This window comes from Sarcophilus harrisii, chromosome 1 (genome assembly GCF_902635505.1).
Source record: "Sarcophilus harrisii chromosome 1, mSarHar1.11, whole genome shotgun sequence".
Classification (NCBI taxonomy): Eukaryota; Metazoa; Chordata; class Mammalia; order Dasyuromorphia; family Dasyuridae; genus Sarcophilus; species Sarcophilus harrisii.
The window spans coordinates 709702747-709715565 of NC_045426.1; the positions used below are offsets into that span (position 1 = coordinate 709702747).

General features: G+C 60.6%; 2 protein-coding genes across 2 annotated transcripts; one reads left to right on the top strand and one right to left on the bottom strand.

Annotated features, from left to right (window-relative positions):
* The first annotated feature begins 2136 nt into the window (after window positions 1-2136).
* On the top strand, window positions 2137-5216 carry MRPL40 (mitochondrial ribosomal protein L40). Its single transcript, XM_031948976.1, has 4 exons — window positions 2137-2358; window positions 2790-2855; window positions 3137-3295; window positions 3638-5216. Exons 1-4 carry the CDS (start codon window positions 2291-2293, stop codon window positions 3951-3953), a joined length of 609 nt encoding a protein of 202 aa, XP_031804836.1. The 5' UTR covers window positions 2137-2290; the 3' UTR covers window positions 3954-5216.
* On the bottom strand, window positions 4850-9287 carry C1H22orf39 (chromosome 1 C22orf39 homolog). Its single transcript, XM_012544316.3, has 3 exons — window positions 9046-9287; window positions 6829-6996; window positions 4850-5610 (listed from the first exon to the last, which is right to left on the bottom strand). Exons 1-3 carry the CDS (start codon window positions 9112-9114, stop codon window positions 5482-5484), a joined length of 366 nt encoding a protein of 121 aa, XP_012399770.2. The 5' UTR covers window positions 9115-9287; the 3' UTR covers window positions 4850-5481.
* Window positions 9288-12819: the final 3532 nt, after the last annotated feature.

The following is a 12819-nucleotide window of genomic DNA, read 5'->3' on the forward strand; positions in this document are numbered from 1 at the left end:
AACCGGTGCGTCCCGGACTGGGAAAAGGCCCGTAAGCAGCCGGGAGCAGGCCTCGGGCCCCTTGGGCAGGCCTTGGGCCCCTTGAGCAGGCCTCGGGCCCCTTGGGCAGGCCTCGGGCCCCTTGAGCAGGCCTCTGGAGCCTTGAGCAGGCCTCGGGCCCCTTGAGCAGGCCTGGACGCCTTGAGCAGGCCTCGGGCCCCTTGAGCAGGCCTGGACACTTTGAGCAGGCCTCGGGCCCCTTGAGCAGGCCTCGGGCCCCTTGAGCAGGCCTCGGGCCCCTTGAGCAGGCCTCGGGCCCCTTGAGCAGGCCTCGGGCCCCTTGAGCAGGCCTCGGGCCCCTTGAGCAGGCCTCGGGCCCCTTGAGCAGGCCTCGGGCCCCTTGAGCAGGCCTCTGGAGCCTTGAGCAGGCCTCGGGCCCCTTGAGCAGGCCTGGACGCCTTGAGCAGGCCTCGGGCCCCTTGGGCAGGCCTGGACACTTTGAGCAGGCCTTGGGCCCCTTGAGCAGGCCTGGACACTTTGAGCAGGCCTCGGGCCCCTTGAGCAGGCCTCGGGCCCCTTGAGCAGGCCTCGGGCCCCTTGAGCAGGCCTCGGGCCCCTTGAGCAGGCCTCGGGCCCCTTGAGCAGGCCTCGGGCCCCTTGAGCAGGCCTCTGGAGCCTTGAGCAGGCCTCGGGCCCCTTGGGCAGGCCTGGACACTTTGAGCAGGCCTCGGGCCCCTTGGGCAGGCCTGGACACTTTGAGCAGGCCTCGGGCCCCTTGGGCAGGCCAGCGCCATATTCCATTGGAGTCGGAACCGTCACATACTTGCACTCCGGGCCCTCTCCTCCCCAAGCTCTGTTTTCTCTCCTTGCCAACCCCCCATTCCCGTGATTCCTCCTCACTGCTAAGATGGCACAGCCCTGGAATCCTTCAGTCCCTCCCACCATCCTCCCCTTCCCCAACAAGGGGCTACATGAGCAAAAGTGAAACTGAAAGAAAAAGGAAACGCAGGATTGCTCCCTCAAACAGGGCAAACACCGGGCTTAACAGGACGCAACATTGGTCACAGCCCAGCCAGCGTCCATCAGCTCTCTAAGCTTCCCCAAACGCTCCCCCGTCATCACCTTATTTCACCCTCAGTGACGCAGGGAGGCGGCTGCCTTCGTTCGCCCTGCTTCGCAGATGTGGAAACTGAGGCACAGAGAAACCAAAGACTCGCCCAGGCCGGATCTGAGCTCAAATGTTCTGCAAGCTGTCCCCCAAGTAAAAGCTTGAGGAAGAACCTCATAAAAGGAAACTGAGCAAGCCACAGCAACAACGCCGCTCCCAGACTTATAACCGAATCAGACGTTTAGAGAGCGATGCGCCGACAGGGACGCTCCGCGCTCCTTATTCCCAAGAAGTAACAGCGGCGCGCTCCCGCTACCAGACAGCAGGGCGCGAAGCGGGGAGGGACAGAGCCAGAGAGAGTGCGGCCCGGCCCGCCCGGCCCGGCCAGTCACGCTCTGTGACTCAGGGGACCGAGCCGCCGCCCGCGGGCTGGGAGGAGCGCGGGCTGGGCGGAGCGCGGGCTGGGCGGAGCGCGGGCTGGGAGGAGCGCGGGCTGGGAGGAGCGCGGGCTGGGAGGAGCGCGGGCTGGGAGGAGCGCGGGCTGGGAGGAGCGCGGGCTGGGAGGAGCGCGGGCTGGGAGGAGCGCTTCCCGCGGTGCAGGCGCACAGTGGGCACTTCGCGGAGGCTGCTCTCTCCCCTTCCCTTCCCGGGGCTTCCATAAACTCTAACGCACCGAGGCAAAGCTGGCACCGGCCCCCCGGGCATCTGCTGCCCGGCCTGGGGGCCCTGGACGCCGCCCCCCGAACCCGGGGGGAGCCGGGCTGGGCCCCAGACGTGGCGGGCCCCGGGACAGCCCCGAGGCGGCTCCGCCAGAGGCGGCTTCCGAGCGGAGACTGGAGCTGGGAGCCGCGGGCCGAGGCCCCGCCCCGCCCCGAGGCCCGCCCCTGCCCTGCCCTCGCCCTGCGGCCCGCTCCCGCCCGCGGCCCGCCCCGCCCCGCACACAGGCCCCGCCCCGCCCCGCGGCCCGCCCCGCACACAGGCCCCGCCCCGCCCCGCCCCGCAGCAGACCCCGCCCCACAACAGGCCCCGCCCCGCATCCCTGCGGCCGCCCTGGGCCGGGCGGAACGCGAGCCGCGCGGCGTCGAAGCCGGCGGAGCGGGACCCGTGGGACACCGGGTCTCCTGGCGCGTGCGCAGAGCAGAGGAAGACCGGGCGAAGTCTCCTGTGGCGGCGGCGGCGGGAGCCGGAGCCGGGACCTCGGGCATGGCCGCGCTGGGGCGCGCGGCCCGCGTGCTTGCCGGGCAGGGCCGCGCGCTGGGGCCCCGGGCTTGGTGAGTCCGCCGGGCCGGGGAGCCCACGTGGGTGCCGCAGCCCCGCCCCCGGGGTGACCTTGCTTCGCTGTCCGCGCCTCCATTTCTCCCTCTGACTCCGTCTGCGGGAGGGGCGGGGGAGGGGGGGCGGGGAGACGCGGGCAGGGGGTTCCCCCGAACCGACCTGGCTGTGCCTCCGGACGGCGCCCCTCCCCCCTCCTCGTGGGTCACTCCCCCTGGGACCCTTTGGGGGCCGAGGGTTAGCGTCTCCCCTGCAGCTCCTGTGACAGATAGGAGGCCGAGGCTGAAGCGCCCGCCTGGGTCACTGGCCTGGGCTGGGCTGGGGTGGGGTTTGAGCGCGCTGGGAGCCCCGGGGGCAGCCTCCGGCCCGGGGGGGAGGGGGGGGCCTCGTGGCCCCTGGGGACTCCTCAGCTTGGGCTTGTCTTCTGCAGGCTCGGGCCGGTCCGGGAGAACCACCAGCTGTCCGTGCTGGGGCTGCGGGCCGCCCTCCCCGTGAGGTAAGTGCGCCCCCACAGCGCCCCTGCGAGGCGAGACCCCATCGGGTGGGAGGCCGGGAGCCTGCCCCCCCTCCCCCTCCCCCCCACGTGCATCTCGGGGTTCTCTCACTTTTACCGGCACTGGCCTGACCTGCCAGGCCTCTGCGAGGTGCGGCCAGCAGAGGGGGCGGGGCTGAGGGTCCCGGGGCGCCCCCGGCCCGGCAGGCTCAGCGCCGGCTTGGGGCGCAGGCCCCCGGATGTTCTGCGGGTCTCCCCCATCTCGCGCCCCCTTTCCCTGCTAGAGGAGAGCCCCTGAAGAAGAAGAAGAAGGTGGACCCCAGGAAAGAGCAGGCGGCCAAGGAGCGGCTGAAGAAGAGAATTAAGAAGCTGGAGAAGGCCACCCAGGAGCTGATCCCCATCGAAGACTTCGTCACCCCCGTGAAGTGCCTGGCGGAGGAGAGGTAGGCCCGGAAGGGGCGCCTGCCTCCCCCTGCCCTCTGAGGAGCACCGGAGAGGTGCCCGCTCCGGGCTGGGCCTTGTGCCAAGGCTGGGGGGAGGCGCCCTCATACAGAGCCAAGGTGCCCACTCTGTGCCAGCCCCCGGGCCGGGCATGCAGCTGGACAAGCGGGACGGTTCCTGTCCTCCAGAAGCCTCCCCTGGGGGGAGGGGGAGACTGAATCAAAAGAGCTCAGGGAAAGCACAAGGGTGTCCGTCCCAGGCCGCGAGAAAAGGCCCATGGGGGCTTGAAGTGTGGGGGCAGGGAGGCGCCCGGCCCCCCTCCCATGGCTGCTCTGTCCCCCCAGGCAGCGCCCGCAGCTGGAGCTCCCCCCGGAGGACAGTGAGAGGAGGATCTTCCTCATGCAGAAGTGGGCCTTCTACAAGCAGCAGGAGCAGGAAGCCGAGCGGGGGAAGATTGCCTCCATGCTGGAGGCCCAGCAGGAAGCCCTGCGGGAGCTGCGCCTCGAGTCCGAGCAGCTGTACCAGGCGGCCGCCCGGCGAGACGAGGGCTTGTTTCCCTTTGAAAAGGAGGGCCCGAGCTACACGCCAGCCACCCCCGGCTACCAGGCGCCCGAGGGCAAGTACAACGATGTCACCAAAGTCTACGTGCAGAAGAGATAGGTCCCAGGGCCACGGCCGGGGTCAGGGCTGACCGTGTCCTTCGTCGCGTCCCCCGAAGGGGCGCCCGTCCTGCGGTCTCTGGGCCTCTGACCTTCTCCTGTGGCCGCCGCCAGGCCGAGACGGCCCCTGCCGCACGGAGCTCCCCTTCCAGCGTAGCTTAGAGATGGGGACCTTCGGGGAGGAGGGGGGGGCAGGAGGAGCCGAGTTCTGGGGCTTGGGGGTCTCTGCCCTTCATACCAATGTAAATTGCTTTTAACAAATGAACAGTGATCTGTAAATATTTTAGCTACCGGAACGAGTTTTTATTATGGAGAAAATAAATGGAAAAATTGCTTTAAGGACCCCAACCTTAGCCAGCTGCTGCCCTGTGCGGGGTTACTCGGGGAGACTCTGGGCCTGGGGGGAGTTCAGGCCTCCCAGCTGTAGCACCTCCTTCCCAGGGGGATCCTGAGGATTGAGATGGCGAGTGGCGGGTGGGGCTGCCAGCCTGGCACTTGGGGCCCCTGGGCCCTGCAGAAGGGGGCCTTTGGGGGGCTTGCCATTGAGCCAAGGCTGGCTGCTTGTGCTCTGGGCCAGTTGGTCTGAGCTGATACAGATCAGAGTTGGGCCTAACTGTCAAAGGCAGAGCGTGGTCGAGGCGGATGCTGCCCGACCCTGGGACTGTTCCTGATCCCAAGCCTGGCCTTGTACCGGTTCTAGGCCTGTGTGTGGCACCTGCCCTGAGGAGTCGGGGGCTGCTGAGGTGGGGCCCATGTCAGGGCTCCAGGGCCTTCCCTCCTCCCCCAGGGCCCAGTTGCTGGATGTGAGTGGGACGACTGGTCACTGTTGTGGGTGGAGGCAGGGGAAGGCCTTCCCAGGAGGGCGTGGGGCAGACTCAGGGAAGTCTGGAGCCTGTCTGGGTGGCTGCCCGTTTATTTTCCATCATGGCCGCACATCTACAAAAGCAAGCAATCTTTCAGCCTGAGGGCAGCAGTAAAGCAGGAAGATGGGGAGGGAGGACGGGTTTCCATTTCTCTTCTAACTCTGGTGGCGAGGGTCCTCGTCCGGAGCAGGCCATGCGCTTCTGGTGGGGGCGGGCGTCAGCAAAGCGAGGCGCTCCAGTCTTCCCTCCGTGTGCCAGGGTGCCACAGCTGGTGGGCAAGGCAGGCGGGGCCCGGTTGGGTGTCCCCACTCTGGGCTGTCTGAAGGGCAGAGGTAGTTGCCGGGCACCTTGGCAAGGGGAGACGGGCTCTTGGGGAAAGCACCTTTGGGATGACTTCTGGTCCTCGCCTTTCACAAAACATGACGAGGGGAGCACCCTGACATCCCTGAGCCAGGCACCCTGGTGTTCTGGGTGCCCTTTTCCCGGGGATGTGGCCGGCTGAAGGAGGTGCTGAGGTTTGGGGCTCTCATGGCTGCCCACCCTGCCAAGCTTAACTGAGGCGAGGGGGCCCGGCAGGACGGGGAGCTGGCAGGCACCCGGCCCCGTGGCTTCTGTCCCCCTTGCGCTAAGCTGCTGCTTCAGCCCGTCTCCACCGTCACACGGCTCTCACTTGGATTTCCCCTCCCCGGGCAGAGGCAGGTGCCAGTCCCTGGGGGGGCTCTGTCTCATGGTCCACACCGGGGCGTGCTTCTGCTTGGCCAGGATGCGGGCTTGCTCACTCTTGCAGAGGAATTGCTGTACAAACGAGAGACTAGTTACGGCCCTCAGCCTGGCACCCCCCAGAATCCCTGAAACCCTGCCGGGGGCCCTGGTGGGCCTGGGTCTTCTGGGTGGGTCCAGGGGTACTGTGTGGGGATCTGCTGAGCCCAGGTCCTACTTCCAGCTTCCCCCTCCCACATTTTTGGATGAGGTCAGAGAGGAGATTCTTTCCCAATGGCTACCCAGCCTTAAGCACTGAATGGGTGTTGCCTCAGTCACACTGAGACCTGGGCTTAACCAGGCCAACGCACAGCCGTCACATCTGGGGCTGCATCCAGTCATCCTGATCCCCATCTTTGAGGACGAAGGGTAAGCAATTACAACATCCAGCAGGAGGTAAGCCCCTGGAGGGCAGGGCTTCCTGTTTTCTTTCCAGCTGGTGTACAGTAGGGGGTTAATAAATATTGAAACCTATCTGCAAAATGGGCACACTGCTTACTACTTGTACCACCTTTTTATTGTTCAGAAAGGGCTTTGTCCACCCTCAAGCGGCCCAGGCAGGGGGCTCAGCTGCTCAGCTGCTCCTGCAGCACCTTCACCTCCTGCTCAGAAAGGTGCTGGACAGGTTCCCCGCCATTTATTTTCCCAATTTTCCTCCCTCTTCCGCTCTAGCACAAAGCTGTGGGCTCTCCCCTGGCCCCCAAGTCCTGCTCCCTCTGCTGCCCCTGTCTGGGCTCTGGACTCTCAGTGAGGTCGGCCTGCCTCCATTGGTTTTCCTATCCCCCACGTACGCTCCATTCAGGGCATGTGACTTTGTTTCAGAGCCCAAAGCAGAAGATACCTGCTCTTCCCTTTCATGTGAATCTGGGGGACTTTATACACCAACCAGTCAGAGGCGGAGACCCCCAGCCCCCTGCTGGGGGGACCCTCACCCCAAGATTCCCGAGTGCTGCAGAGGCTTCCTGGCCCCAGCCCGCAGAAGGGCACCCTGATGATGCAGCTGATCCCACTCCTCTAGAGCCCTTGGACACACCAGCCTCTGCTCGAGGGATTATCTGCTCCCTTCGCTTGGGCCTGTGACGGCTTCGGCCCCCTACTCTGTGCAACACGAGGGTCCCCACCCCCCATCGCTAATTTCTATTGGCCCATCTCCTGTCCTTATCCGGGTCACACGGGCAGGAGAGCTCAGGGGACTTTTCCTGGTGGCCCCCAGTCAGAACCCCCTGCCCCAACCCAGACTTGGGCCCGGGTTACCTTGGCTTCGGGACTCCCATTCTCCTCCCACTCCTGGCAGTTTTGGTAGTCTCTCTTCCACTGGTCACAGGATGGGGTCTCCCCATAGGTGTAGTAGTGATGGAGGAAGTTGCGGATGGTCCGGCAGTGCTTCCATTCCGCCCAGTAATGCTCACAGCTTCGGGGAGGCTGCAGAGGCAGAGAGACGGACCCTGAGGGATGGCTCAGAAAGGGGGCTGCGGTCCCGGGCATGCCCAGGCTGTGGGGCAGGGCCGGAGCCAAGGGCTCTGGGTGTGAATGTGGGCTACAAAACATCAGGAGGGCAACTGAAAGCAATCCTGGCTTTCTTATCTCTAAAATGGACATAATCTCCTCACAGACTTTTGGTAAGAAAAACATCCCCCTATCTCAAGTAGGTGATAATTCCTTAAGGTCATACAGGCCTTAAGGACATTTCTGCTTTCTCCCCCTGCTCCAGCATCTGGCACATAGTAGGTCCTTAATAAATGTTTGCTGAATCAAAAGTCCATAATGATGGCAGCCAGCTATTCCAGAGCAAAGACTGGCAACACGCTTTGCCAATAGTCTCACTGATGCACACAATAACTGGAAGATGGCAGCCATCATAATCCCCTATTCCAGTTATTAAGAATCTGAGGTCAATTTGGATTCAGTTCTTCTCAACTCCAGGCTCAGCTCGTAATCCATTTTGACACCAAATCTATCCATTTAAAAATTATCTTTTGGGCAGCTGGCTGCTTGATAGAACTCGAGGCTGGGAGAAGGGAAAACTCATCTTCCTGCCTTCAAATCCAGCCTCAGATTTCCTCGCTGGGTGACACCGGGCAAGCCACTCCTCACTATTTGCCTCAGTTTCTTTATCTGTAATAAATCGGCTGGAGAAGGAAATGGCAAATCACTTGAGCACCGCTACCAAGAAAACCCCGAGGAAGTTGGCAGTCAGACATGACTGAAAAATGACAACTTCCCTGCCAGTTTTAATGTTTTCTGACTTTCCCAGGTTTTGGAACTTACCTTTTCCTCTCCCATTGCTTGACTATTTTTATCTTTCTTTAAAAAAATAAAAAAACAAAAAACCTTTTTTTCTTAAAAATATTTGTTCTAAAGAATGGTTTTGGTCTAGGGGAAGAGTTGGGGAAATTGGAACACAAAAGTTTTGCAAAGATTTATGTTGAACAATTATCCATGCATGGTTTAAAAACAAAAAGCTTTAATAAAAAAAAAATAAAGAATGGCTTTCTGGGAAAAGACAAAGGGACGCTGGGAGAAAAACCTGGTGATGTCAAAAAACTATCAATAAAATGTTATTGATTTTTATTTTAAAAGTGGCCCGCAGGCAGAGGCTGCTGTTAGGTTCCACCTCTGAGCCACTTTCCAAGGCAGGGAAGACAACGCCGGAGGTGGCGTTATTAGCAGCAGCAGAATTATCTCCCGGCCCCAGGCTGGCTCCCTCTCGGCGTCTCGCCCAAATGCCCCCCAAACCAGGCAGGAGCATCCAAGCTCCGGGCCAATCACCTTGAAGGTCTCTCAGCTGTCAGTTTTCCCTTGGCCCCGCCTCTGCCTGAAGTCTCGCTCTCAGTCTGGCCCCTTCAAGAAACCAACTGTCGGTTTCCCTTGGCCCCGCCCCCTAAAACGTCAGCTCTCCCCCCTGGCCCCGCCCCCTTAAAAGCCCAACTGTCGCTCTCCATCTCGGCCCGCCTCCCAGCCTCAGACCTGGTCCCCAGCATAGACCACGCCCACGTCCCGTAGGCTCCACCCTTCACCCCCAAGTCCAATCTTTGAGTTCCTCGGCCTCATGGGAAGTTCCCATGTCAATCAAGTTCGTCAGCGCCGGCCCCTCAAGCTTGGTCACGCCCCTTCGCCTTCCTAACTCCGCCGCTTACAGCTAACAATAAAGAGCTGGCGCCCTCTTCAGGCCCTTGCCTCTCCTGGTCCCCCGGGCCTGTCAGCCCCTCCTCCTTGCGCGTAGCCACACCCCTCCCGCTAGACCCGCCCCCAGATGCTTGTCCCTCCCGCCCACAGCCTCTTACAAGATCCCGCCCCGTCCTTAGGCTCCACCCCCGGCCTTCAGCCCTAGACCCAGCTGCTGCTTCCCTAGATTTGCCAGGCCTAGGTCTGCCCGCTGGCCCTCCTCCCGCCCCTCGCCGCGACCCCAGCCCGGACGTCGCTCCCGACTCCTCTCGGCCCCTCAAGCCGCCCCCATATCCCCTCACGTACCCTCCACAAGCTGTCGTCAATGTCCGCCATTTTGCAACCTGGGCCCTCGGCGTCCCGCCTCTTTAACATATCAGCCTACGGGGGTGGGGGAGAGGCGGGCTCAGACTCAGGATTGGCAGCTCTCCGAACCAATGAATTTCCAGTATCAAATCAGCCAATCGTGTCTCGCCGGTGAGGCGGCTTTGAGGCACCGCCTCCTGAGGGGAGCCTTTCCCTGTAGGTCTGGGTCCGAGACCCGGCCTGGGAGCTGGGACACTTCAGAGGCCCGAGGAGTCGAGGCCCGAGGAGTCTCGTCCCTGCGCGAGAATCCCGCGTGACTTTCCCCTTGCCTCTGCTTGAAGCCCTCGTCTGATGGGGAACTCGCTCTTCCTCTCGGCCCTGAACAGAGCCGGGAACTTGGAGAGAAAGCCCCCGAGGGGCGCGTGGAGACCCCGGAACTTTGCAAAAGAGGCAGGGGCGGGGACGCCAAATCCCTTTTTTCCGGTGGCGGGATATCTCAGACACGGGGTTGGGGTGGGGGGGTGTCCTCACCTCTCCCCATCTGAAGCCCTGGGGCCTTTTCCCACTCAGAGCTCATCCTGACCCACCCCCGCCCCTACCTCATTCACTCTCCATAATTACCTGATTTGTGCACAAAATGCAAGTCCAGCATCAAGCACCTACTGTGTGCAGTCAGTCCGGCAGCATAGAGCACCTACTGTGTGCAGTCAGTCCGGCATAGAGCACCTACTGTGTGCAGTCAGTCCGGCGGCATAGAGCACCTACTGTGTGCAGTCAGTCCGGCGGCATAGAGCACCTACTGTGTGCAGTCAGTCCGGCGGCATAGAGCACCTACTGTGTGACAGCCTAAGGCCAGGCCCTCCCCTCGAGGTGCTCCCGAAGAGCCGGTTGCCCCAGTACATCTTCCAGCTCGAGAGGAAGTGCTCCTAAAGCACTTGGCGCCATGTGCCGGGGAGCCTGCAAGTTCTCCTGCCTCAGTCTCTCTCCCGAGCTCTGTCGGCCGGTGGCCACCTGGATGGCTGCCTGGAGAAGGCCCCGAGGCAGCCGGAGGCCTTGTCCCGGCGCACTAAGGTCTTCCCCAGGCTGAAGCAGAAAAATGGCTCGTTCCCTCGGTGCCAAATGACCACGTGGGACGCGGCCTGGGAGGGCCGGGGTGGCTCCAGGCCCCAGGAGGCCTCACTTCAATCCCGTCCTCGCCCTGGCGTCCTGGTGTCTGAGCCAAAGCACAAACTGCTCCCCTTTGAGGAGACTTTGGGGGGGAGGCAGCTGGGGAACGGCTGCTTTTCTCTGTTCCTCCTTCTGTCCCTCCCCTTCCCTCAGTCTACCCAGGGCGCCATAACCTTCCCTGCCGGCGCTCTGCCCAAACAGGAGTTTTGGTCACTGAGACCTCCCGGCATTGTTGGGGTTTGCCGGCTAGGGCCCCGCCTTCAACCCAACTCACTCTGGCTCTCACTGGCACACAGTAGGCACTTAATAAGTACCTGTCCCCTTCCTCTTTTGTCCTGCCCACACAGATTAGATCCCTGTTCCGGGCAGGCTCTGGCCAGACTACTCCGGAGGGAGGCCCAGCCTTCCCACTCAGTGCCAGGGGCCAGTCTGGGGCATGGGGCATGGCCGTGGCTCCCACGCAGGGGCTCCCTCGGTCTATCGGGTTCTTGGAGGGCCCAGGGGGTGTCCTGTGCATGGCTTCCCAACAGTTCAGTCCAAAGCAGGGGCTTGAGATCAGATGACCCCCCCCCCCCCCCCCCCCCCCCCAGACAACAAAAGCAGGCCTTGGAAGGCCTGGAATCCACAGCAGGCCTCTGCCCTTACTAGCTGGAAGTCCTTTAAGTCTTTTTTTTGGCTAGGTAATCAGGGTTGTGACTTGCCTAGGGTCACACAGTAAATGTCTGGGGCTGTATTGGAACTTGGGTCCTCCTGCCTCTAGGGCTGTTCTATCCACTGCACCAATCAGCTGCCCCAAGTCCCTTAACGTTTGCCAGCCTCAGCTTTCTCTTCTGTAAAATGGGTTTATTTCAGTAGCTCCCTCCAGGAGGATTTTTTTTTCTTTTTTGCCAAGGAAATTGGGGTTAAGTGACTTGCCCAGGGTCACACAGCCAGGAAGTGCTAAGTCACATTTGAACTTGGGTCCTCCTGACTTCAGGGCTGGTGCTATATGCACTAAGCTACCTAGCTGTCCCCACCCCGGAGGATTTTTTAAGGAGCCTCTAGCCCTCAGTGATCCCGGGAATGGGAAGAATCTAGGATACTTGGCTGAAGACAATCCTTGGGATTCCTGTTTAGAAAAGGCCTGACCCCAGCAAGTGCCTCCAGCAACTGGGAGGCCAGTATCTATCCGGGACCAGACAATGCATCAGTGAGCCACTGAACAGAGTTGATGGGACCCAGCGGCGAAGCGAGACGCTGATGTTACTTGTACGAGGCTAGTTTTTACCCGGCTGCCCCTTGTGATGGGGTCTTTGCCGGCTCTTCATCACCCCATTTGGGGTTTTCTTGGGACTCACTTTACAGATGAGGAAACTGAGGCAAACAGGATCTCACACTGGATCACAAAACTAAAAAGAAGTCTTCCTGACGCCGGTTCGGCACTCTAACCACTGCACAACTTAGCTGCTCCTCCATTAAAAGTTTTTTTCCAAAAAGCTGTTTCTAACAGTGTCTATTAGAAGCCATATTTGAAAGCACTTGTGACGTGGGCTTGTCAAGGATTATCAAAGTCTTTTTTTTTTTTTACTCTAAATTGGGTGGTTTGGGCAAGTCTGGATTGTAGGGGGACGTGCTGGGCCCTACGCTAGCCTAGGAAAATTGCCAACAACGGCATTTTCAAAAGTCGCTGATATAGCAGCACATTTAGACTTGTAAAGGCCACAGGAGGAACGCCTCCTGAGGAACGGTCCTTCAGACCCAAGCGGCCACATTAACATTTGGATGATTTCTGCGCTCGGTAGGTCCCACGGCTGGGCCTCTCTACCCAAAAGGATCCTGTTCCTAACAACCTCTGCCTTTCTATAGCCATCGTTCATATTCCTGACTGCGGTTTAGAGATATAAGAGTATCCTTGCCCCCTGACCCTAACTGCCAAGCAGTCGGCCCCGCTCCTTGGCTGCCCGCTTTAGTAAAAGGCGGCTGTGACCGAAAAGGAATCCTGTGTATCTCGTCACTTCGACTGAGCCACGTGTTCTCCCTGGCATGGATGGTTCCCATTTTAAGGGTGAGGAAGAGGAGGGCGGGGATAAAACAGGAGCATTAAGCCAGGAGGGGTGCCAGCGCGCATTTTTGAGGCAAGGAAATTCAGGCTGAGGGATGGGGAGGCACCGACCATCAGGGCCATGCCAGTCGAGGCCCCTTCTCCAGGAAGACACGTGGTACTCTCTCCTACTCCAGTCCGATGCTAAGGTAATGTCCTTTATTTTTATTTATTGTCTATTTAACCCTCAAGGATGACCTATGTGCAAATGAGTACTGCTCACCTATAACCTATGTCAAATTATTTGTCTTCTCTGTGAGGGGGGCAGGAGGGGGAGAATTTTGAATTCCAAATTTGAGAAAAAGTGGAAAAAACCGTTAAAATCGTTTTTACATGTAATTGGGGAAAAACCATTACATTAAAAAAAAAGCTCAAGAGCCACGTCCAGACAAACCAGGGTTAAATCAAGAGCAGAACTGGAGGATCTAGAATCAGGTGTGTCCAGAATGTTTGTGTCACGCCAATGAGGCCGAGCCAGTTGTGATGACGGGGCCCCGGGGGCCCATCTCCGACGTGTGGGTTCTCAA

Bases quoted from the DNA above. Each gene is read 5' to 3' on its own strand.
- MRPL40 (XM_031948976.1), top strand. From the start codon at position 2,291: ATGGCCGCGCTGGGGCGCGCGGCCCGCGTGCTTGCCGGGCAGGGCCGC. The intron at 2,359-2,789 runs GTGAGTCCGCCG...TGTCTTCTGCAG, and splicing joins GCGCTGGGGCCCCGGGCTTG to GCTCGGGCCGGTCCGGGAGA. The intron at 3,296-3,637 runs GTAGGCCCGGAA...CTGTCCCCCCAG, and splicing joins AAGTGCCTGGCGGAGGAGAG to GCAGCGCCCGCAGCTGGAGC.
- C1H22orf39 (XM_012544316.3), bottom strand. From the start codon at position 9,114: ATGTTAAAGAGGCGGGACGCCGAGGGCCCAGGTTGCAAAATGGCGGAC. The intron at 6,997-9,045 runs GTACGTGAGGGG...CTGCCTCTGCAG, and splicing joins TTGACGACAGCTTGTGGAGG to CCTCCCCGAAGCTGTGAGCA. The intron at 5,611-6,828 runs GTAACCCGGGCC...TCGTTTGTACAG, and splicing joins ATGGGAGTCCCGAAGCCAAG to CAATTCCTCTGCAAGAGTGA.